General features: G+C 39.6%; 1 protein-coding gene across 4 annotated transcripts in view; it reads right to left on the reverse strand.

The window, feature by feature from the left end:
• The window catches only part of BTBD7 (BTB domain containing 7), a 98,492-nt gene that overhangs the window by 42,359 nt on the left and 31,787 nt on the right, over positions 1 to 24,346 (reverse strand). For 2 of the 4 annotated variants that reach the window (XM_024231539.3, XM_054530428.2), the window contains exons 2-4: positions 16,733 to 16,920; positions 14,607 to 15,686; positions 1,044 to 9,472 (exon numbers count right to left, since the gene is read on the reverse strand). In XM_024231539.3, coding sequence (XP_024087307.1) covers positions 9,393 to 9,472; positions 14,607 to 15,686; positions 16,733 to 16,814 — 1,242 coding nt within the window. In that variant the 5' untranslated portion in view covers positions 16,815 to 16,920 and the 3' untranslated portion in view covers positions 1,044 to 9,392. Of the gene's footprint in view, positions 1 to 1,043; positions 9,473 to 14,606; positions 15,687 to 16,732; positions 16,921 to 24,346 lie in introns of those variants that run through there. The other 2 variants (XM_024231537.3, XM_054530427.2) reach the window with 1 other exon arrangement.

Raw genomic sequence — 24,346 nt, forward strand, 5'->3', positions numbered from 1 at the left:
GCCACACCTCTCTTTGCAACCCCAGCCTCTCCAGCCAAAAAGGCCTAGCTCTCATTTATCTCTAGGCCAGTTCCTGCTGCCTGATATGCTCGCTTTCACCTCCAATCTTTGCTTAACTCCTACTCATTGTCCTGGTCTCATTCTCTGGAAGTTTCTGATATGTCCTCCTGCCCTCCCCTTCCATACTGGGGTCTGGGGCTTCTCGTCCTCCTAGGTACTCCCCCAGCATCCAGTGTTCTATTAGGGCACTCACACTGTAACTGCCTATTGGTACTTAACACTGGACTATCCTTTTCTTCTTTTTTTTGTTGAGACAGAGTCTCGCTCTGTTGCCCAGGCTGGAGTGCAGTGGCGTGACCACAGCTCACTGCAACCTCCAACTCCCGGGTTCAAGCGATTCTCCTGCCTCAGCCTCCTGAGCAGCTGGGATTACAGGTGCCCACAACCACGTCCAGCTAATTTTTGTATTTTTAGTAGAGACAGGGTTTCACCATGTTGGCCAGACTGATGGACTATCATTTTCATTACTTTAATCTCAGGTTCTGGCACACAGTAAGAGCTCAATAAGTGTTTGTTAAATAAGTATAGGAATCATGGTGCTAATTCTATACCAAGGGGCTTATTTGAGTTGATAGGCTATATCTTTTTTAGCAATAATGTCCCATTGTTACCTTTATTTGCTTGAAAACTAGGACAGCAGCTGTTCTCTCAGGTTTATAGACCTAATGTGATGATCAGATTTATAATGCTGTATCCATCTACTTTTATTTAATCTACTGCCTCTAAAAATTTGACATCAAAATGTAGTTTAGAAGTGGTTCACCCCACGGAAAACTTTAGCTTCTTACTATTTTTACTGTTCATACTTATAAACAAAAAACTATCAATCTAGGGTTTAAGTGAGGCATAAAAATAACAACTAATCATGCAGTTTAGCTTAGAAAAATTTGACTGCTCATAATTAGATACAAGCTCAGATGTCAAAAGATTTAGAAAAACAAGGTAATGCCCATGCACTTTCCAGAGATAATTTAGTGAATCGGTTTCAAAATTCAGCACTGTTCTTTAATGTAAACAATATAAACATCAATCAGAAAGGAACACTGACAACGAAAACCTAATATAAAAAACCAAACAAACCACTTCAGAAAAGGCTATTATGGTTGAAGATGAATATTGCTAGAAACAAAGACATTTAAGTGTGCAAATATATTTTCAGTTTTTTGGCACTACTTTCAGATGTATGTATATTTCACCCTTAAATTTCATGACATGTATAACATTTATCAGAAGTTTTATAAACATAAACATGTCAATAACTAAGTATGAGATACATAAAAAGGTTTTAGTGCAAAGAATCATAACAGAGCTCAAAGTCTTTTAATATATCAAGTAATCCCCTTGTGGAGACATATTTAGTAAGGCTAGCCCATGTTAATTTACAATAGAGACCAAATAGATGAAAAAATGGTTGAAGCCAAGCAGTTTCTGGACAGTTTATATTCACTGAGTGTTTTAGCAGTCCCATCATATATATACTCTGAACTAAGATTCGGTCCTTTGAAGGTATTATTTACAAAAAGGCATCTTTTTTTTTTTGAAACAGATCTTGCTCTGTCATCCAGGCTGAATCACAACTCACTGTAGCCTTGACCTCGGTGGACTCAAGCAATCCTCCCATCTCAGCCTTCTGAGTGGCTGGGACTATAGGCACCCACCACCATGCCCAGCTAATTTTTGTTTTGTTCTGTTTTTGAGACAGGGTCTTACTCTGTCAGCCAGGCTGGAGTGCAGTGGCACAACCTTGGCTCACTGCAATCTGTGCTTCTTCGGCTCTTGATCCTCCCACTTCAGCCTCCCAAAGAGCTGGGACCACAGGTGTGCACCATTATGCCTGGCTCTTTTTTTTTTTTTTTTTTTTGTAGAGATGGAGTTTCACCATGTTATCCATGCTGATCTCAAACTCCTGGACTCAAGCGATCTGCCTGCCTTGGCCTCCCAAAACGCTAGGATTACAGGCATGAGCCACTGTGCCCTAATTTTTGTATTTTTTTTGGTAGAGGCAGAGTTTCACCGTGTTGCCTAGGCAGGTCTCAAACTCCTGGACTCAACCCATCCACCCGCCTCAGCCTCCCAAAGTGCTGGGATTACAGGCATGAGCCGCCTCACCTAGCCCAAAAAGTACTTTTTGTTGACAGTAGTTATCACAGAGGAGTGAGACTTTATAGTTCTTAAACGCTTTTAGTATTATCTGTGTTATCTGACTACCTGACCTATTACTTATATTTTTAGATAGTAACTTAAAAAACATCAGTTATTCAAAAGTAAACTCTATATATACTGACATAAACACTTTCCCAAGGTTTATTAAGTATGAAAAAAAGTTATATAGCGTGATGTTATTTATAAAAGAATAAGATACACACGTTAAATACACACACAGACATGCACATATAAAGATTTGTAAGGAAAACCATCAAACTGGACACAGTATATCACTAATAAGGATTTGGGAAAAGCATTGGTAGTAGACAAAAATACACTTTCTGATATGTTTCTGTATCATTTCTTTTTTCCCCCAGCAATGAGCATGAATTGTTTTTGAAATGAATTAATTCAGAGGTAAAGTTTTACCAGAGAGTTATTATAGGAGATAGTTTATTTATGAATGTTATCAATCGTATTATCTAAAGTCTGCTGAAGTGCAAAGTATACATGAAGCTTGATCACTGAGTGTAGAGTAGGTGCTCAATACATTCTTGTTTTGAAGTTCATCTTTTGATCTGTTGAAATAGCCTTGGAGAGGTAGCAACTTAGGATTTGTTACCTCATTTCTATTACAGGAAGCATGATAGCAGTTACCACATAGGTTACTGTAAAGATTAAGTGAGGTATTCCATAAAAAGATCTTAGTACAGTGTTTTCACAGTAACAGCTAAGTAATATCATTATCAATCTATCTTAATTCTTGGAATAGTTTCTTTTCCACTTCTACAACTAGATTCTTACATCTCGTGATAGTCTTCCTCTGGATGTTTTAGGAGATAAGAGCAATGTTTTTTTTTTTTTTTTTTGAGACTGAGTTTCTCTCTGTCATCCAGGCTGGAGTGCAGTGGTGCGATCTCAGCTCACTACAACTTCTGCCTCCCAGGTTCAAGCGACTCTCCTGCCTCAGCCTCCTGAGTAGCTGGGATTACAGGCGTCCACCACCACACCTGGCTAATTTTTGTATTTTTAGTAGAGATGGGGTTTCACGATGTTGGCCAGACTGGTTTTGAACTCCTGACCACGTGATCTGCCTGCCTTGGCCTCCCAAAGGGTTGGAATTACAGGCATGAGCCACCGCACCTGGCCTATGCTTGGTTTTAAGACAGAAACTTCAACTGTATCTCAACTCTTGAGTTTGAAAAGCCAGGATATTTGTACAATGCAGAGGTTCTTCCTTCCTTCTGTCATTTTCCCTCTTTAGTCAGTAATGCCTCCTCCCCAGTCCTATTTTCATTATACCAAATCACCTGTATCTTAGACTCCATTCATTTTGTATTCCTTGGTGATGGAAGGCATCATACCTGGCCTCAATTGATGTTAATTATTCTATTTTACTTTGAAAGTCGTATATAAATGGTGGTATGTGCAAGGTGTAGTGAAGAACACTTATCTCGATAATTCAAGACAAATGTGATGCCATAAGTTTACAAAGTCTGCTATTTTGCCTTCTCCCTCCATCTTTCGAATTTTATTATCAGAGAAAAGGTTTTGCTTGCTGAGAAAGCTTCTAACTAAAGTTTGTGTAATTTTTGTTGTTGCTGTTGTTTTGAGACATGGTCTGGCTCTGTCGCCCAGGTTGGAGTGCAGTGGCACGATCTCAGCTCACTGAAACCTCTGCCTCCTGGGCTGAAGCTATGCTCCCACCTCAGCCTCCTGAGGTGCTGAGACTACAAGCGTGTGCCACCACACTCGGCTAATTTCTTTGTATTTTTTTTAGAGACGTGGTTTTGCCATGTTGCCAGGCTTGTCTTGAACTTCTGAGCTCAAGCTATCCGTCCGCCATGGCCTCCCAAAGTGTTGGGATTACAAGTGTGAGCCACCGTCCCCAGCCAAATTCTGCATTATTTTAAATAAAAAGAAATTTAGACATTTAATGGATTCTACTACAAATTAACAGTGCGTATTTTAGAGATACCATTTCTTGTTATAGCTACAAACTACCTGATATATATTTACATTTTAAAAGTCATATAACAAGCTATAACATTTATTTATATACAATGTTTTGTTTTGGTTTGGTTTTGAGACAGTCTCTCACTCTATCACTCAGGCTGGAGTGCAGTAGCAGGATCTCAGCTCACTGTAATCTCCGCCTCTCTGGTTCAAGCAATTCTCATGCCTCAGCCACCAGAGTAGCTGGGATTACAGGTGTGCGCCACCATGCCTGGCTGATTTTTGTATTTTTAGTAGAGATGGGGTTTCACTATGTTGGTCAGGCTGGTCTCGAACTCCTGGTCTTAAGTAATCTGCCTGCTTCTGCCTCCGAAAGTGCTGGGATTACAGGCATGAGCCATTGCGCCAGGCCAATACAATGTCTTTTAAGTATATAAATAAGGGTGAATAAACATTCCACTTTCAATAGACAAAGAAATACTGGCAGGCAACTCCTTAAAATTTTCTTTTCCCTTAATAAATCAAACAGGACAAGTAAGAAGTAAAAAGATACTTAACTTAGATTAAGAATTTCCAAGTTACTTTAACATTCTGTTATATAATTTACCATAAATTTAATTCTCATTATTACTATACATTTTTATTATTAAATTTTAGATATATAATTAGTTCTTTGATCTAAATTATAAATTAGTGCAGAATGACAGACTGCCTCTGGAATAAACTTTTTTTGGCTTCAAAAGATGAACAGAATTAAACTGGCTTTTGAGAATTTTCTAAATTCAATTGATATTCTATTTTAAATCAATGAACCGACAAGTAAAGTGAGTTGATGAGACAGGTTTTCTGACATTAAACTTAAACCGTGAATTAAATGGTAGAGAGTTATACCATTTAGACCATATGTAAACTTAATTTTATAAATAATACTTCATATTTTGTTCCTATTCTGGGATTAAGTGCTTTTATTTTGTTTGCAACTCCTAGGGATAAAATTTATTACAACCCCTGCTATCCCACTCCCCCCCGACTTTTTTTTTTTTTTTTTAAAGAACAGGTTACTCAGCTTTCAAAGGTATTAAAAATAATTCGAAACATGTAACTGACAGTATACTAAGAACAGTATACTAAGTGTGCTAGGTTCTCAGGTTATTCAAAGATGACCAAGATTTTGATACTCAACTTTGGGAGCACACAATACACTAGGTGATAAAGGAAATGAGACAGGTACTTAGGTAATTTCAAAACAAGTTACAAGATATAAAACCCTAAGAACAATAAAAAGTGTTTTAGAAATTCTCAGGATGTAGAAAATTCTTTTAACTTGGAATGGCTAAGCAAAACAAGGAAAGTAAACATGTGAGTTTGGTCTTAAAGGTTAGGGCAGAATTTGGACATTTAATGATCAAAGGCAAAGATACCCCCCAGACAAATGAAAAGTGAGAGCAGAGGGTCAGAGGTGAAGAGTTTGTAGTCTATGAAAAATGACTTAAGTTTTAAAACAAAAGATGCAATATTATATATATATAAATTTATGTTTTATATATAAACATATATATAAATATGAAACTGAGATTAACTTTTCATCTATGTTGCATGTTTGAAACCTGCATTTACTACTCTGATCTGTTGATAATGGTCTTTAGCTTGGCCCCATTCTTCTCTAGGAAGTACATTCAAATTTGCTGAAGAGGAAACAATTATAGACAGAAGTAAAATAAACTGTCAACTCAACAGAACTGAGACAGAGGGAAGTGTGTCAATATGTAGACAGTGGAGGTTGGGAAGAGGGTGAAATGGATGAGTGAGTGGGGACAGTAAGTCTTTGCTATTTTGCATTTGTTTCAAGCCACACACTCTTGGACAGTGACCAAGTTGCTAAGAGAAAAAACGAGGTCATTGCTTTCAGTTGCTTCTGTTAGATTTTTAATTCAATAAAATAGAATCACATCCATTATGACTAAAAATATGGGCAAATGCATTACAGAGTCCATTTTGGAACTAAAGTTATAAATAAATTTCATATTGTAAAGATTGAAAAATGCATTTGTGATCAAGATGAAAAAACAAAATCTGCAGTTTGAAGTCTACAGTAAATATGTATGTAGATGTTGCTGCTAATTTTGGGGTATTTTGCTCTGAGGTCAACAGTATTTATGACAAGGACGGTTAAAGTTCATGAGTTAATCTATAGTTCTCCTAAACAATGAACTTTTCCTCAAAAAATTACCAATGAATGGTATACTCTTACTGTTCTCACATTTTCAGAGGTGTTTACCCAGTATATGCTAAGGTCATTATGAAAAGTCAAAGTGATCAAACATGTGGTCCTTCTTTGGAGACTCTTCCAATCTAGTCATCTCTTTTGGAATTTTAAATACTAGTCTTTTAAATATAGGTACTGCTACCAATCAGGCTTCTTATACTGCAATAGCAGAAAACAACTCTAGTTGGCTTAAAGAGAAAAGGAATTTATCTGAAAGGACACTGTTAATCCACAGTGTTGCTGGGAAAAGCTGGAGTCCCACTCAGTAAACATGGACTAAGACAGGCTGCAGAATGGGGACTCCACCACATGGAAGCCCAGTGAAGACCCTGAGTTGCCTGGGACCCTGGCCACTAAAGCTCCTACATTCTGTCCCTGGATAGTGAATGTCATCAATAGCACCACTGCCATGGCCTTCTCTCCTTTTCCACTAGATGTTGCTGCCCCACTCTGCTTCCAGAAAAAATTCTCTATAGTCCCTGCTTTTCTGTACCACTAACCCTGACTAGAGAAGGCTGCAGAAGAAAGTATATGACCTTTAAGGCTTTTCTACTGGGAGGTGGGCTCTGCCTCCTATGAAGACCTACACAGTAAGGCTAGGAAGAAGGTCCTAATGCTGGGCAGCCAGAAAAGTCAAATGACTAATATAGGAATGCTATCTATTCAGGAAACAATGGCTGAAACAGTACCAAGCCCCTGTTCTCCGGCTAAGTGCTCTGAAGCAAAGTTTGAGTGAGCTACTCAGATCCCTGACCCTACAGCTTTAAACCTCCTAGCTGAGCCCACATTACCCTCAACCCAAGTCGGGGGTAATGATTTGTTGTTCAGCAACAAATCGGGCTCACAGCTGAGGCTCCTACAAGTTGATGTTTCAATCACTAGTTTTCTGTTTTGTTCCTAAGAGTAGGCCACAGCCTCCCACCCTCATCCCTGGAAATTGGGTCTAGTATTTCTCCCTTCTCCTACCATGCCCAAATTCCTGGGCCTAGAGTCAGAAGAGCTGGTATGAGCTACAGCTTCGTGACTTCCAAACCTGGGAAAAGGCTAGTTAATAATCTCTGAGCCCCACCACATTCATAGGCTGACAGGATGACCAATGGGGATAAATAACAGCCCTCTGTACATTCAAATTATAAGCATGAGCTCATTAGTTAACAGACCTCAAAGATATAATAAAGTCTCCAGTTCTTTAAGATTGTGGCCTTCTCTTGGTCTCTCTGGTTCTTATGGGCACTGATGTCATATCTTTACATTTAAAAAGCTAATTTTGGGCCAGGCATGGTGGCTCATGCCTGTAATACCAGCACTTTGGGAGGCCGAGGCGGGTGGATCACCTGAGGTCAGGAGTTTGAGACCAGCCTGGCCAACATAGTGGAACCCCATCTCTACTAAAAACACAAAAAATTAGCCGGACGTGGTGGCAGGCACCTGTAATCCCAGCTACCTGGGAGGCTGAGGCAGGAGAATCGCTTGAACCCGGGAGGCAGAGGTTGCAGTGAGCCAAGATTGGGCCATTGCACTCCAGCCTGGGTGACAGAGCGAGACTCTGTCTCAAAAAAAAAAAAAAAAAAAAAAAAGTTAACCTTGTAATCAAAGTAGTATATGCTCATCATTTAAAAAGTCTGGTAGTAACACAATGCTAACCCTAAGCACCCCCTGCGCCCCCACCCCGTCCTACATCCCTTCCACTTTCAGTTCTGCTCCCCAGAGGTAACTACTCTCAATTCTTTAGCTCTTTCTTCTAGTATTTACCTCTCTATATTACTATTTTTATTGAGTCAATACTTAGTGTTTATAATTAAATAGTGCTTACTGCTGAGCCATGCTGTGTACTAAAATTATTTATTCTTTCATATGTAATGTTAAATTTATCTTGGAAATATTCATTTCTTCTTTTTCCATTGGCTTCATTTTCTATGAACTTATTGCTAATTCTTCATAAATGTACCACAAGAGCCATAAAATTGCTTTGTCATTTGCTATTTAATGTTCAAACATTGAAAGTAATTGATTTCTTCCCAGACACCTCTTTCCTTGGAGACTTTCATCCTCCCAGTCTGGGCTAGACTGAATGCCCACCAGACCTACTGCGTGGCTGATGCCTGGGATCTCCCTTTGCTTCCTTCCCTTGTTGAAGCCCATTTTCTAGATCCTTCACTTCTTTGTTCTTGGTTTGCTTCGTCATTTGGTGGAATACATTCCCAGCAGCTGCCTGAGTGGGGAAGCAGGGGAAATATCCCCACACAGGCAGTTTTTCGAGGTATGACTGAAAAATGCCTTTATTTAGCCTTACACTTGATTGACTGTTTGGCTAAATATAGGATTTTGTGTTTAAAATAATTTTCCATCAGCTTTTGGAAGACACTACTTCACTGTATTGTGGTATTCAGTTGTTGCTACTGAAAATCTCAATACCATCTGATTCCTATTTCTTTGCATGGAACCTAATTTTTCTCCTCCCTGCAACATTTTAAAATTGTCTCTTTTTCCCTAGTGTTCCGAAAAAGAAACTTTTTATATAGAAATTCCTTTAGTTTTGGAAATATTTCTTATATTACTCCTTAGATACTGTCTTCTCTTCACTTTTCTCTGGTATATATTTCTAAAGCCACTATTTGTTACATGTTAGACCCTGGATGAATACTCTAGTTTTATTTGTCTCCACTCATCTCTTTATTATTATTTACTCTCTAGATTTCCTCAACTGTACCTTTCAATGCTTCCATTATATCTTTCATTTCTGCTATCTTATTTCTAAAAGCTCCTGTTTTTACTTTAATAGCATCCTGCTTATGTCTCACTGATTCCATAAAAAGTTCTTTTATATAAGGATATTTTGATTCTACTGAAGTTTTCTTCTGCTCCCTTCATTGTCTGTTTCCTCCAGGACTTTGTTCTTTTTGCCCTGATCTCTGTCTCAATTTGGAAGCTTTCCTCAAATGTCCAGTTATCCTTGGATGGGTTTTCATATGTAAGACTGAGGCAGTAAACAGCTGTTTGAAAACTCTGCCGCCGCACAGGCAGGCCTGCTGACTGTAGTCTCCTCTGTAAAACAAATGGAAGGCAAGCTGGCTTTTTCATTTTATAACCCCTGAGTATTTCATTGTGGAAACCCAAAACATCAGTATCTGTAAGTGTATATACTTTTGAGCTGTTCACCATTTCCAGGACTCCAGTTTCTTCTTGTATTTGCCTGGCTGGTATTACAGCAGGGGTTAAGGAAGTAGGTGATTTCACCATAGGGTTTCACATAATTAGAGATTTCAACCCTGTGCCACATCCCTACCCTCCTCTGTAGCTATTTCCAGATTTGGAATCTCTCTAATTGCTTTAGAAAATTCAGAAAATTTTAGAAAATCTCAGGTCTCCTGTGTTTTGTTGTGGGGGCAGTAGCAGAGAGGCGAATTGAGGGGGCGGGGACAAGGGCATGTCACCTTGTTGCAAGTGACAGTAATGCAAGAACAGACAAATGGACCACTGGGACAAAATGGAGATTGAGTACTGAAGCCTGAATACAATCCATGCATACATAGCAGCTTTAAGAGTGGCACAAATCAGGAATAGGGAATTAGTAGGGAATACTTGGCTCACTATATGGAGAAGAACAAAACCACATCCTTTTCTAATACCATACATAAAGATGAATTCCAGGGTTGGGGAAAGGGTCTGATCACTCAGTATTCAGACTTAAAATCAACTCTGTCTTCTTAGTTCTACGCTATGCACATCCCTTCTTTCCAGAGTACTTAGTTCCACCTGGCCTGAGCCACGCCAGAGCTCTAACAGGTGAACTGCCTCACTTCTCCTCAGTAGCCCCCTTTACAGCATCTAATTACAGGATGCTCCTCTGTTAAGCCAGTAATCAAGTCTCTATCTGCTTTCCATTTTCCAAAAATTTCAACATCTTCTACCCCATTGTTGTTTTCTTCTTAGGTATCTTTGTCTCTTTGTCCTTGAGAGTTTATATTCGTTTTATTCCTTCACTATGATAATAGGGCTTTGAAGGAGGAAATAAAATTAAACATACTCTATTTGTTATGTTTAAATGAAAATCAAGTGAAGTTGAATCTGGTCCTAAATGCCAGGCCTGTAAGTTGAGGCCCTGTTATCTACTTGCCATTGCCTACTGCCTGCTCCTCCCTACTGATATAAAACACATTCTCTGTGTAGGCCAAGAATCCCAACCCTCTGGGCTTTTTTTTTTATTTTTTTTGAGACAGAGTCTCACTCAGTTGCCCAGGCTTGGAGTGCAGGGCTGTTATCTCGACTTACTACAACCTCTGCCTCCTAGGTTTAAGCAATTATTGTTTAAGCCTCAGCCTCCCTAGTAGCTGGGATTACAGGTAATGCACCGCCATGCTCAGCTAATTTTTGTAGTTAGAGACGGAGGTTTCACCATGTTGGCCAGGCTGGTCTCGAACTCCTGACTTCAGGTGATCCACCTGCCTTGGCCTCCCAAAGTGCTGGGATTACAGGTGTTTGAGCCACTGCACCTGGCCCCAAGAGTCCTTTCTTTTACCCACTTGCCAAACCACTCTAGCTGTCTGCCAATACCGCCTTTTTATTTTTATTTTTTTGAGACGGAGTCTCACTCTGTTGCCCAGGTTGGAGTGCAGTGGCGCGATCTCAGCTCACGGCAAGCTCCGCCTCCTGGGTTCACGCCATTCTCCTGCCTCAGCCTCCCGAGCAGCTGGGACTACAGGCACCTGCCACCATGCCTGGCTAATTTTTTGTATTTTTAGTAGAGACGGGGTTTCACCTTGTTAGCCAGGATGGTCTCGATCTCCTGACCTCGTGATCCGCCCGCCCCGGCCTCCCAAAGTGCTGGGGTTACAGGCGTGAGCCACTGCACTTGGACTTTTTTTTTCTTTAAGACAAAGTCTCACTCTATCACCTGGGCTGGAGTGGAGTGGTGCAATCTTGGCTCACGGGCACCTCCCCCTCTCGGGTTCAAGTAATTGTCGTGCCTCAGCCTCCCGGGTAGCTTGGATTACAGGTGTGTGCCACCACACCCAGCTAATTTTTTTTTGTATTTTTATTTTTTTGAGATGGAGACTCACTCTGTCACCCAGACTGGTGCACAGTGGTGCAATCTCAGCTTACTACAACCTCCATCTCCCGGGTTCAAACGATTCTCCTGCCCCAGCCTCCCGAGTAGCTGCGACTAGCAGCGTGTACCACCATGACTGGCTAATTTTTGTATTTTTTGCTAGAGATGGGGTTTCACCATGTTGGTCAAGCTGGTCTTAAACTCCTGGCCTCAAGTGATCCACCCACCTCAGCCTCCCAAAGTGCTGGGATTACAAGTGTGAGCCACTGTGCTAGGCCTAATTTTTTTTTTTTTTTTTGGTAGAGACGAGGTCTCACTATATTGCCCAAGCTGGTCTTGAACTCCTGGGCTCAAGTGATCCTCCTGCCTCAGCCTCCCAAAGTGCTGGGATTACAGGTGTGAGCCACCACACCTGGCCTAGTAAAATTACTTTTTAAACTTAAAGTTATTTTTAGAAAAAAACTATATGGTAGTGAGAGACATACGTTGTGGTGATTATTATAGTTTGGCAGCTAACATTTACTGAATGTTTACTATGTAACAGGTGCTATTCAGATCATTTAACATATATTACTTCCTTTAATCATCATAGCTTATAGGGTTTACTATCTTTATTTTACAAATCAGAAAAGAGGGGCTTAGGCTATGTGACTTGGTTAAGGTCAAACTAAGACACAGTAGAGAACTGAAACCCAGTCTGTCTGGTTCTAGAACCTGAATTCTTGAGCTTTATGGTATAAAATCCTACCTCAAGTGACCTAATATTCTTCTTCCTATGGAAATGAGATAAAAATTATGTTAAAGTTATAGTCTTTTATAAACCTTAATATGAATATTTCATGGGTATGAGGGAAAGATATGCCCCACATGGGTTACCAAAAACAAAACAAAAATAAACTCTATTTTGAGTAACAAAGGGAAAAAGAAGAGCATATATATCCACATTTAAGGGAATATTTGTACACAAGATTTTTTTTTGCTTGTTTTAAGTAACCAGATTAGGTAATGCAAAAAGAATTATATCTTTAAATACACTGAATAAAATATAACTTTTAGCTAAACACTAAAAAAAAAAAAAAGGAAATTAACTCAAGATAAACTCTAGATAAATAATCAAATATTACCAAAGATCTTAGAGTTGGCTGACAATTTTACTTTGCATCTAAAACTTAAAAAAACCTGCAAGGTGCGGTGGCTCATGCCTGTAATCCCAGCACCTTGGGAGGCCGAGGCAGGTGGATCACCTGAGGTCAGGAGTTTTGAGACCAGCCTGGCCAACATGGTGAAACCCTGTCTCTACTAAAAATACAGAAATTAGCTGGGCACGGTGGCAGGAGCCTGTAATCCCAGCTACTCAAGAGGCTGAGGCAGGAGAATCACTTGAATCCAGGAGGCGGAGGTTGCAGTGAGCCGAAATTGCGCCATTGCACTCCAGCCTGGGTGACAAGATCAAGACTCCGTTTTTAAAAACAAACAAACAAAAAAAACATATATTAAAGAATGCTTTCTCATACAAAGTCTATATAATTTGGTTTCTCATTAAAAGGCATCAAAAATAAAAATATTTTGGGAAAATATAGATTATTATATCTTTTTGGTAATGTTGCAAACTTCAAATTTTTCTGTAGAAGCATTTTCTGACAAATTTGATTTTACAGAAAAACAGTAGCTTAAACTGCTACTCTATTTTTGATAACATATTTTTCCTACAGTTTGACATCTAAATAGTCTATTATTGATACAATGATTCTTATTCTAAACTAATAAAATGTTTTAATGACATTTTGATTGTTGTAATAAAACATCTATTATACAAGGATTATGGTAAAGTTTTAAAAGATTCTTTATGTAGAAGAAATCTCAACATTTTCCCACTCATGTTTATCAACGCCTTCTTCTGTATAACTTCCCATTTTATTACTGAGATTTTAAAAAAATACAGCTGAGTTCTCACTATGTTGCCCAGAGTAGAGTGCAGTAGCTATTCACAGGTACGATCACAGCTCATTGCAGCCCTGAACTCCTGACCTCAAGCGATCTTCCTGTCTCAGCCTCCCAAGTAGACAGAACTACAACCACACACCACTGGGACTAGCTTAATGCTGTTATTTAACTGGGGCTATTTTCAATTTCTCAAAGCCCTATTGACAGGCTGAGTTAACCATATAATACATATTATTTTCAAGTTCAGTACTTGGCTTTCTTTATTTAAATTCATGTCTCTTACCCAAGCCATTAACATTTTCTTCTAACTGGCAACTTCTAATGTTCTTTTAGCTAATATGCATTAGCTAAATTTCTCAAGTAGTCTCATGTCACACAGCTTATTTTCTTTTAATATATGGTCACAGAAAGCTAAGAATGCACTCTGTCAAAACAGCAAACTGTCTTTGCTCTCCTACAAAAGGTCTCTCTCCAGCTCTGAAATGTTAAGATTCTAACATTTACCAACAGATATATACTTCTTTTAATGTAACTTTCATGAATTTGTTTGCCTGTAACACAAAAAACATGCTGTCCTAATTTAAAAAAAATTTTAGTTTAAATTAAATGAAGAAGGCACATGAGTCTAGCGCTGTGTTCTACATGCTGTAGGCTGTGGCTTGATGTACAAGTTGAATCTAAAAATAAGATAAGGAATATTTTAAAATTTAAATCAGAAACCCTGCCCAATTCTGATTCAACTAAATTCGTATCTAAATGTGACTATCTTCATTTTTGTAATGAATTTTTATTCTTATCCAAACATTTAAACATCAACAAGGTACTGAACATAAATATGAGACTCAAAATGTGGGAAACTGGGCTCTTTCAAATCTTGGGTGGAGAGGGTGTAGGTTGGTAATTATATATTCCCATACTTATCGTCTTACATTAGGGAAGAAAGAACCTCAAGTCTCATTTAAAGCTCTGAAGTCATTAGTATTGAATACTTGATTTTAATAGTAAATAAAGAACCACATTAATACTGATCCTCAATCTGTCTCAGATGTCATAACTGAAGGTTCAAAAAAAACTGACCCTGTAACATCCCAAACACTGAAATCATAGAATATATTGGTTGTGTTTTCAATTTGGAAGATCAATACGTAATTCTATAAATCAGAATTAAAAACCAGAACTTCATACCTTGTGCAAGCATGTTAAATTCCAAGAACAGTGCTATGTGGTAAAGTTCCATGGCTTCTTCTGCCCTGGTCATGTTTGGCTTCCCTGCGACGAGAGCCTGAACTTCACTGAGACTCCCCACAGAGGGGCTACAGTGCAAAACAGAGAGGTCCACCACGTCGGTATACATACAGTGTAATATCACTTTTGCATATTTTTTTGGTATAATGGACTCATCTAATATAATTCTTGTGGGAGTCCTCAAAGTTCGGTCTGTGATTTCTTCACCAGTTCGTATCCTTCTTTGTAATAAATTTCGAAAAAATGGGGACCGTGCAGAAATAACAGCCTTGTGGGCTTTGAGCTCTTCATCTAAACAGTTCTGATTTCCACCAAAAGCTTCAACCAGTTCAGAGTCTGAAGAAAAACTAAGGACGACATCATAATAACACATGTAATCAAAGAGTCCACGCATATCTACATCAAGGGAATTTGGTGTTCCAAATTCTTCACTAAGCTGAACAAGGATATCGACATTTTGAAACCTTGAGTCCTCCATTCCAAACTCTCCTGTATAAAGGTAGTGTAACAAAGCAGAAAACATGGGCATATCAATACCAGCTGTATTGATGTCCATTATTATCTCTGCCCCATACTCAGGTGAGGCAGAAAGCAGTGTTTTAAAAAATGGACACCTTGCTGCCAAAATGGCACGATGAACAGGAAAACAAGTTTCTTGAAATATTAAGTCTACATCAGTACAATACTTGTATTCATAAAGATCAGCCATATCTTTCTGCAATGTCCGGGCTTCTGGTCTAGCCAAACTGGCTTGTAGAGAAAGCTCCTTTAATGCTGACGTTCCCTCATATTCCTCCACTAATGCATTGACATCTCTAACATCCCACCCAGAGAGGAGTTCTCGCATCTGCTTGGCATGATCGGCAGACCTATTAGATTTCCGACGCTTAATAAACTTCTTTTTGAGGGTGGCAAGGCCAGAGGTTCTCTTTTTTTTGTCTTGTGGTTTCTCATGGCCATGGTCAAGGCTATACAACTTTGATTCACAACCATAGCCTTGCTGAGAATAGGATGATGTCCCTAAGAAGAAAATTAAACAAATGAAAATTTGTTTCTTTTTTTCTTAACATTCATTTTCAACGTTTAACATTTTTCATGCTGAAAAATTCTGTAAGCAGACATTACCGAACCACTCAAAATTGCATTTTTTTTTTATAAAGGAAGATAAAAAGTTCAAATAACTCATTTTAGTTTTCAATTTAATTCAATTTAATTTTTAGAGATGGAGTCTCACTGTGTTGCCCAAGCTGGAGTGCAGTGGCAAGATCATAGCTCACTGCAGCCTCAAACTCCTGGGCTCAAGGGATTCTCCCCAACCTCAGCTTCCCAAGCAGCTGGGAGTATAGGCGTGTGCCACCATGCCTGGCTAATTAAAATTTTTTTTTTTTTTTTTTTGTACAGATAGGGTCTCACTAATGTTGCTCAGGCTGGTCTTGAACTCCTGTCCTGGCCTCATGCAATCTTCCTGCCTTGGCCTCCTAAAATGCTGGGATTACAGGTGTGAGCCATTGTGACTGGCCTACATTTTTTATATTAAATAAGAAATAGGGACAAACAGGGCAAATTAGTCTAAATTTTTTAAGAAAAAGTCTTTCGTTCTCTGGCTATCAAAGGACATTTGTCACAGATCTTAATCATGGGTTTTTTAGGAATGAAAAGTAGGCAGAGTTGTAAATTAAGAATATTACTTGTATATAATCGTGAAATGTTTCTTTTTCTTCTTAATTACACAAGTCTGCATTTGTATGGGCAAAATAAATGAAATGGGACACAGGAAATATGTACTTCGCTGTTTTAACACCAATGGAAACTGCTAGTTTGCCTAGGGTAATTGGTTGGCAATTATGGTTAAAACATAGAAAAGCTCAACTGTGCACAAGTGGTTTGTTTAAGACAAAAACCATACAAGCCAGATTTAAGATTTACATTTGTTGGGGGAAAAGACCTAGATGCTGCAGAATTATTATAAACTACAGATCACTTCTTTTGTCATCTACAGAGACTACCGAAAACACAATTCTATTATAGTCACAAAAGAAAATGAAGTTAGAAAAACTGAAAGTTACCTATGAAAGTCTGTTGGGCCTGTGAATTTCCCCCTACCCTCGGGGAACATGAATGAGGATAATTAGATGCATTAGCACCCATTTTCTTCAGTCACTCCGGCATTCCGTCTGCGGGTTCTTCAGAGTATAATCCCAGAGGCCTTTATGAACCTTCAACCCTGGATCCAGCAGCCTCTTTTCATCCATTTCTTGATATGAAACAAAAATAATTTAATTCATTTTTTCAAGTGTATCTCAGATCACAGTTTTTTAAAAAAGCTACTGAAAACTGCTTTCATTCACAAATAACACGCTGTCAAATTCACATGTCAAATTTTCATAAAATGTAAATCTTTAAGCTTGAATTATGAATCTGTGTTAGCTGCAATTTGAGCCATGAAATGTACCAATTATATACTAAGTCAGTAAAAAGTAACATATGAAACCAATTTAAATATATAGTTACAGGAAGAGTATTTGAAAACACAGGGAAAAGTATTTGGACTGAAAATAAATGTTTTAATTTTTGTTTTAAATCCTTAGAGGCAACCACCATTCATTATTATCTAACATTGTAAGCAATTTACAAACATTTAAGAGGTCAACACTGGTACCGCACATACAAATAACACATAATTGATTAGTTGTTTTTCTGCCTTAAAATAAAGTTGCTAAAAATCAATCTTTAATCTGTATAATTAGGCATTTTACTAAAAGAGGGGAGAGGAAAGGTGGACAATTAAAGCTAAATATATATAAGCTACTTGTTCTATGGTAATTTTGAAAGAAGTTATTATACACATGGCAAGAGACACAAAACAAAAAATTTTATCTATCCACCCCATAAAGCCCTGAAACAAAAATCCTGCTTTCTATTATCTGATATGATGATTTAAATGGACAGGGCAGTAGCAATAAGAGGTAATTCTAACAATTACAGATTAAATTCTGAACATGGAAACTTAACTCTCAGAGCTGCTAGCAAGAGATATATGCAAAAAAGAAAATCTAAGAGAGAACAAGATTAATGGAACTACTTCTAAATCTTTACACCATCTGGATATATAAAATCTATCTGACTAAATGGGGTAACAGGTTTAAGAAGAGAAAACGCCATTTAAAATCTATTATTGGAATTGTTAAGAAACCAGTAGGCAGTTAACCTAGCCTCATAATGAAGAATGAAGTGTTTCAACAAATGCAGTGAAAAACACGTACACAAATTATCACAAAAACTCTGCTAGAAACAGAATGGTGTCAAGATGCTTGGAATTTATTTTCATCTCTGTTAGTGACACAGCATAACCTTATGAATTCATGTTTAAAAATATCGCAAACATTTGTGTTTTCCTACAATCTTTTATAGACTATATTTATATGAAAATTAATTATTTATTTAGACGGAGTCTCGCTCTGGCGCCCAGGCTGGAGTGCAGTGGCGCAATCTTGGCTCACTTTAACCTCTGTCTCCCGGGTTCAAGCGATTCTCCTGCCTCAGCCTCCTGAGTAGCTGGGACTACAGGTGAGCGCCATCATGCCTGGCTAATATTTGTATTTTTAGTAGAGATGGGGTTTCACCATGTTGGCCAGGTTGGTCTTGAACTCCTGGTCAAGACCAGGAGTCTTGCAATACAGGAAAACAGGAACTAAAATTACCTCTATTAATTCCACTTCAAACTTAAAAACCAGTTAAGTCTAACAAATCTTACTTTTAAAGCTGAGCTCCACAGAATCTTCAAGATCTTATCAGGCTTTTATAGTGGTTCTTTCAAAGAAAATAAGGGCCTGGAGGCCAAGTCTGTGGCCTCATTTATAGGTCAAATCCTAATCTCACTCAGGGTTTACATTTAAAACAAAAAACAGCACAAACAATCCTTCCTCAAAAAAGTTTAAAATATATTAACAAAAATCCAGAATAAAACTATCATGTAAAATAAAAAGCCTTTACCAAAATGAGGGGGGGAAAAAGACTTTTAAGATGAGCTTGGAATCCGAGTGTAATGGGAGATGGTGAAAATCACGCTAAAGTGTTTCTAAAGGTTAAGACGGCATGGTGTCACTCCTATGGCTAGGCCTCTTCACACTTTCAAGTTCGATTATTATTTCATTTTTTTTGTTTTGCTTTTTTATTTCTATTGACTGAGTAAATTTAAAATCCAATACTTTTTGAGTGCTGACAGGATGCCACAGTGGAAAATTCTGGAGCTGTCTTCTTTGCTTTTTGATGGTTCAATGTACATAAACTTTGTTCCATGCACTATATTAAAAATATTGTATAAAATTACCTTCAGGCTATGTGTATAAAGTGTGTATGAAACATAAATGAATTTTGTGTTTAGACTTGGGTACCCCACCAAGCTATCTCATTATGTAGACACAAATATTACAAAATTGGAAAAAATCCCAAACCTGAAACACTTCTGGTTCCAAGCATTTCGGATAAGGAATACTCAACGTGTATTACAATGGTTTTAATACTTAAACCATGTCAAAAATCCCTTTTTTTAAAAAAAGCTCTGGTAAGGGAAGAACACCAAGAAAAAAGAAAACAAAATTTAAAAAGCTCTATTTTACGATGAGCACAATTAGATATCCTAAAGCAATTATACAAGAGTTATATGACATCAACGGCCCCACTGGAGAAACAAGAACAAGTTGCAAACACTAGGGAAGTCAGAGGCTGAGCTAAGGATGTTTGGCCATTTGCTGCTACAATAAGCAGTAGTAGCTGCTGGGATAGCTGGGGTTTCACCTTAGAGAGGTGGCCAGAAATACAAGTGTCTTTGGGATTTAGGGAAAATCTCTTCCTGGTAGCTCCTGGTTAATGGGAACTCCCTTCAGGATGAACTGATTTGGGGACATTCATATATCCTACTGGAGCTCTATATACTAAAATAAACACAGACCTTGGAAGGGAAGGGAGGTGGGGGAGGCAGATTTCCTGGATGAGATGTAACCCTTGAGTCTACCCTGTGTCCCCCAGTTCCAGGTAACCCTGACTATAGTTCTAGTACTACAGCAATATTTCTTCTCAAAATTCTCAAAATTAATTCAGGGATTAATGTCATTACTTCTCAGGTAACCAAAATCCTATGTCAGATGGTGCTCAGTATTATTTATTTCTGAATCTAAACCATCACTTGTAGATGTTGGAAATGAGAACTAGTCTCAGTTTAATCTCTCCAGTGATGTGTTCTCTTCCAGGCAAGCCTGGTCTCTCTTCTACAGACATCCCATCTTTGTATGACGCAAAGGAGAGAGGAGCAAGGAGAGGGGAGAGGAGAGAAGGTCTACAGGACTTGGAGAGGCCCAGAAGATGCAAACGGCTGATGAATCCTTTTTCTAGAATCACCATTCTGGGGGACTCCCTCTTAATAGCATATGATCAATCCCAATCAGATGATGCTGACTGTTTTAAACTAAAATAAGCTCCAGTGATCACGGTGGACCTAACTGTGGGGTGGGGGCGGGGAATCATGTTGAATGCAAGAGAGACTAAACAACCCATGAGACACCTTTTAAAAAAGAGAAGTCAACTTTCTCCTCCCTAACCCACCCCCTTACCCCAGCCCCAAAAAGAAAGCCCTAGACCAGCATTTTCCAAAGAGCTTTCCCAATGTTTAGAAAATGTAGGATTAAACAAAGCCAAATAGGTTTCTTTACTTCAGGCATTTGAGCACCTTTAAAGTGCTGAGGTTCATTGTAAAGAGGGAGCATTCAGCATGATCTAAAGAAGCCCTGCTGCCCCCACAGGGCATAAAGGAATGAACTTGCATAACACACTCAGGAAAACGCTGATCTTTGACATAAAAACACTTTTTATTGCTTCATGCAATAGAAAGAACTGTGGGAGTTAAGGTATCTAGGATTTGGTTATCTCTGTGTCACTAATTTACCATGTATGTAGGACACGTCACATGTAATCTCTATGGGCCTCAGTTCCTGTATCTGTAACATAAGAATGTTGAAACAGAGTTCCAAAAATTTAATGAAGTTGTACGGTTTATTAATTTAGGAAATATGGATGGGGAAAGAAGTTCTTTCTTTCTTTTTTTTTTTTTTTTTTTTTGAGACGGACTTGCGCTCTGTCGCCCAGCCTGGAGTGCAGTGGCGTGATCTCAGCTCACTGCAATCTCTGCCTCCTGGGTTCAAGTGATTTTCCTGCTCCAGCCTCCTGAGTAGCTAGGATTACAGGTGTATGTCATAATGCCTGGCTAATTTTTGTATTTTTAGTAGGGACAGGGTTTCACCATGTTGGTCAGGCTGGTCTTGAACTCCTGACCTTGTGATCCGCCCACCTCAGCCTCCCAAAGTGCTGGGATTACAGGCGTGAGCCACCGTGCCCGGTCCTTTTTTTTGAGATATGGTCTTGCTGTGCTGCCCAGGTAGACATGCATGGCTCACTGCAACCTCCACCTCCCGGGCTCAACCAATCCTCCTACCCCAGCCTCCTGGGTACCTGGGACTACAGGCGTGTGTGCCATCATGCCCAGCTAATTTGTGTGTGTGTGTGTGTGTGTGTGTGTGTGTATATATATTTTTTTTTTTTCTTTTTTTTTTGTAGAGATAGGGTTTTCCCATGTTGCCCAAACTGGTCTCAAACTCCTGAGCTCAAGTGATCTGCCTATCTTGGCTTCCCAAAGTGCTGGGATTACAGGTGTGACCACGGTGCCCAGTTGGAAGGTGTTTCCATACTAAATTTTAATCTACAGAGGGGAAAAAAAGAGGCACCTGAATGTCACATTTTAAACATATTTCCCTTTCAGTCTGACTTTAGGGACATGATAGGAATGTGGGGCAAATGTGAATGTAAATAACAATTAACGGCCTGGCTCAGTGGCTCATGCCTATATTACGTCTATAATCCCAGTGCTTTGGGAGACTGAGGCAGGAGGACTGCTTGAGGCCAGGAGTTAGAGACCAACCTGGGCAACACTGTGAGACTCTGTCTTTACAAATTTTTTTTTTTTTTTTGAGACGGAATTTCATTCTTGTTGCCCAGGCTGGAATGCAATAGTGCGATCTCAGCTCACTGCAACCTCCACCTTCTGGGTTCAAGCGATTCTCCTGCCTCAGCCTCCCGAGTAGCTGGGATTACAGGCATGCACCACCACGTCAGGCTAATTTTGTATTTTTAGTAAAGACAGGGTTTCACCACGTTGGTCAGGCTGGTCTCGAACTCCTGACCACCGGTGATCTGTCTGCCTTGGCCTCCCAAATGCTGGGATTACAGGTGTGAGCCACCGTGCCCAGCCAAAAAATATTTTTACATATATATATATATATATACACACACACACATCAAATTAGCCAGGTGCAGTGGTACGTGCCTATGGTCCTAGCTATTTGGGAGGCTGAGGCAGGAAGATTGCTTGTGCCAGGAGTTCGAGGCTGCAGTGAGCTATGATCACACCATTGCCCTCCAGCCTGCGCAAAAGAGTGAGACTTTCTTAAAAACAAAAACAAAAAACCCAAAGAAAAACCATAATGAAAGAGAAATGTAAAACTATACTAATACTTCACTCCTGTCATACCTAAGGTAACAACATTGTTACAACAGACCATAGGCATTTGGACTCCCGATGTAATGAAAATTAACAAAGGGACAAGCAGATTTCCCAGACAAAGCTTTTATTTTGGGGCTTGTCCTACTGTGCTAGAGCGCAAGGGAGACAGACAGCAGAGGCTGGTTCCCTGAAAAGAGCCAGTAAGGATTTATTAGGCAAAGTGCAGGAATTGACATCAGGGATAAGGTATGCAGGCTGGGCTGGGCAAAGCATGTGAGGGGTAGAGTACGCAGGTTAGCAAGGCTGGTTGTGATGGTTATCTTGAGTATGGGTTAACTGGTGGTCTGTCTGGCTGGCAAAAACAAGGCTGGAAATCAATTGTTCAGCATTCCTTCCAGAGGTGAGACACTCAACAACCTTGGTTCGATTTTGGATCTCCTAAGGCCAGTTTCTGGAGTTCTTTAAGCACAAGGCATGGTTAAACAGTATGAGAGCACAGAAGAATGGCTATTTTCTTTGTATGACTAAAGCCTTGGGATTAGTGGGTATAGTGCCAGTGAGGCAGTGGTGTGGGTTTTGTGCTGAGTGGGAATGTACGAAAAAATGCTAGTGGGGGTGAGCTGAAGCCAAGCCCCATCTTAATATGATGTATTATTCAAACCAAGAAGCTTGAGAGTGCAAAGGGGTACATACCAGAGGGGACGCCAGAACACGTGTAGCCCAGGTCTGACCAGGCAAAGTGGGATGAATGGTCATATCTCTAGCCAAACCTCACATTTCCAGCGTAGCTTAGAAATAAAACAAAGTTTTAAAAGAAATAAAGGGCCGGGAGCAGTGGCTCAAGCCTGTAATCCCAGCACTTTGGGAGGCCGAGGTGGGCGGATCACGAGGTCAGGAGTTTGAGACCAGCCTGACCAACATGGTGAAACCCCGTCTCTACTAAAAATACAAAAATTAGCCAGGCGTGGTGGCACGTGGCTGTAGTCCCAGCTACTCAGGAGGCTGAGACAGAAGAATCACCTGAACCCAGGAGGCAGAGGTTGCAGTGAGCAGAGATCATGCCACTGCACTCCAGCCTGGGTGACAGTGAGGCTGCATCTCAAAAAAATAAAAAATAAAGAAGGCCAGACGTGGTGGCTCACACCTGTAATCCCAAAACTTTGGGAGGCTGAGGTGGGAGGATCACTTGAGCCCAGGAGTTCCAAGACCAGACTGGGAAACCGAGTGAGACCCCGTTTCTATTAAAAAATAAGAAGGCCGGGCACGGTGGCTCACGCCTGTGATCCCAGCACTTTGGGAGGCCGACGCAGGTGGATCACAAGGTCAGGAGTTTGAGACGAGCCTGGCCAATACAGTGAAACTCCGACTCTACTAAAAATACAAAAACTAGCCAGGCGTGGTGGCGGGTGCCTGTAGTCCCAGCTACTCGGGAGGCTAAGGCAGGAGAATTGCTTGAACCCGGGAGGCGGAGGTTGCAGTGAGCTGAGATCGTGCCACCACACTCCAGCCTGGGCAACGGAGCGAGACTCTGTCTCCAAAAAAATAAAATAAAATAAATAAATAAATAAATAAATGAATAAAATTTCTTAAAAAAAAAACAACAAAAAACAAAAAACCAGTACCTAAGTTAACAGAAAATGGCTTCCCTTGTCACCCTTGTCATACCCCAAGCATGTTTTACTTAACAACATTCAGAGTGTACTATATGTCAGCCTGTTCTTAGAGCTTTCACATGTATTAACTAATTTAATTATCCCTGTTATCTTTTTGACTGATGAGGCTGAGAGGTTAGTAACTTGCCCAAAGTCACAAAGAGCTAGGATTACTTTTGTTTTTTGTAAACCTTCAGTTATATTCTTGGATACATTTCAAGAGCAACAAGACAAAAAGAGACTGTGAACAGCAAGCAGAAGCAGGATCAGCAATAAACCCGTCTTTTGAAGGTATCTTCAAAAAGAGACTAGATGTGGAGTTTACAAAGCCACAACCAAGCTAATATGTCTCTCTGGGGCCACCGAATATAGAGGCAGATGACCTCCACCTAGCACTGAAAACCCTAAAAATACCAATGACATAAAACAACAATATTTGTGACAGCAACAACTCAGTAAGGAAAAGATGAATTACG

The sequence above is a fragment of the Pongo abelii genome, chromosome 15 (genome assembly GCF_028885655.2).
Source record: "Pongo abelii isolate AG06213 chromosome 15, NHGRI_mPonAbe1-v2.0_pri, whole genome shotgun sequence".
NCBI classification, from domain to species: domain Eukaryota; kingdom Metazoa; phylum Chordata; class Mammalia; order Primates; family Hominidae; genus Pongo; species Pongo abelii.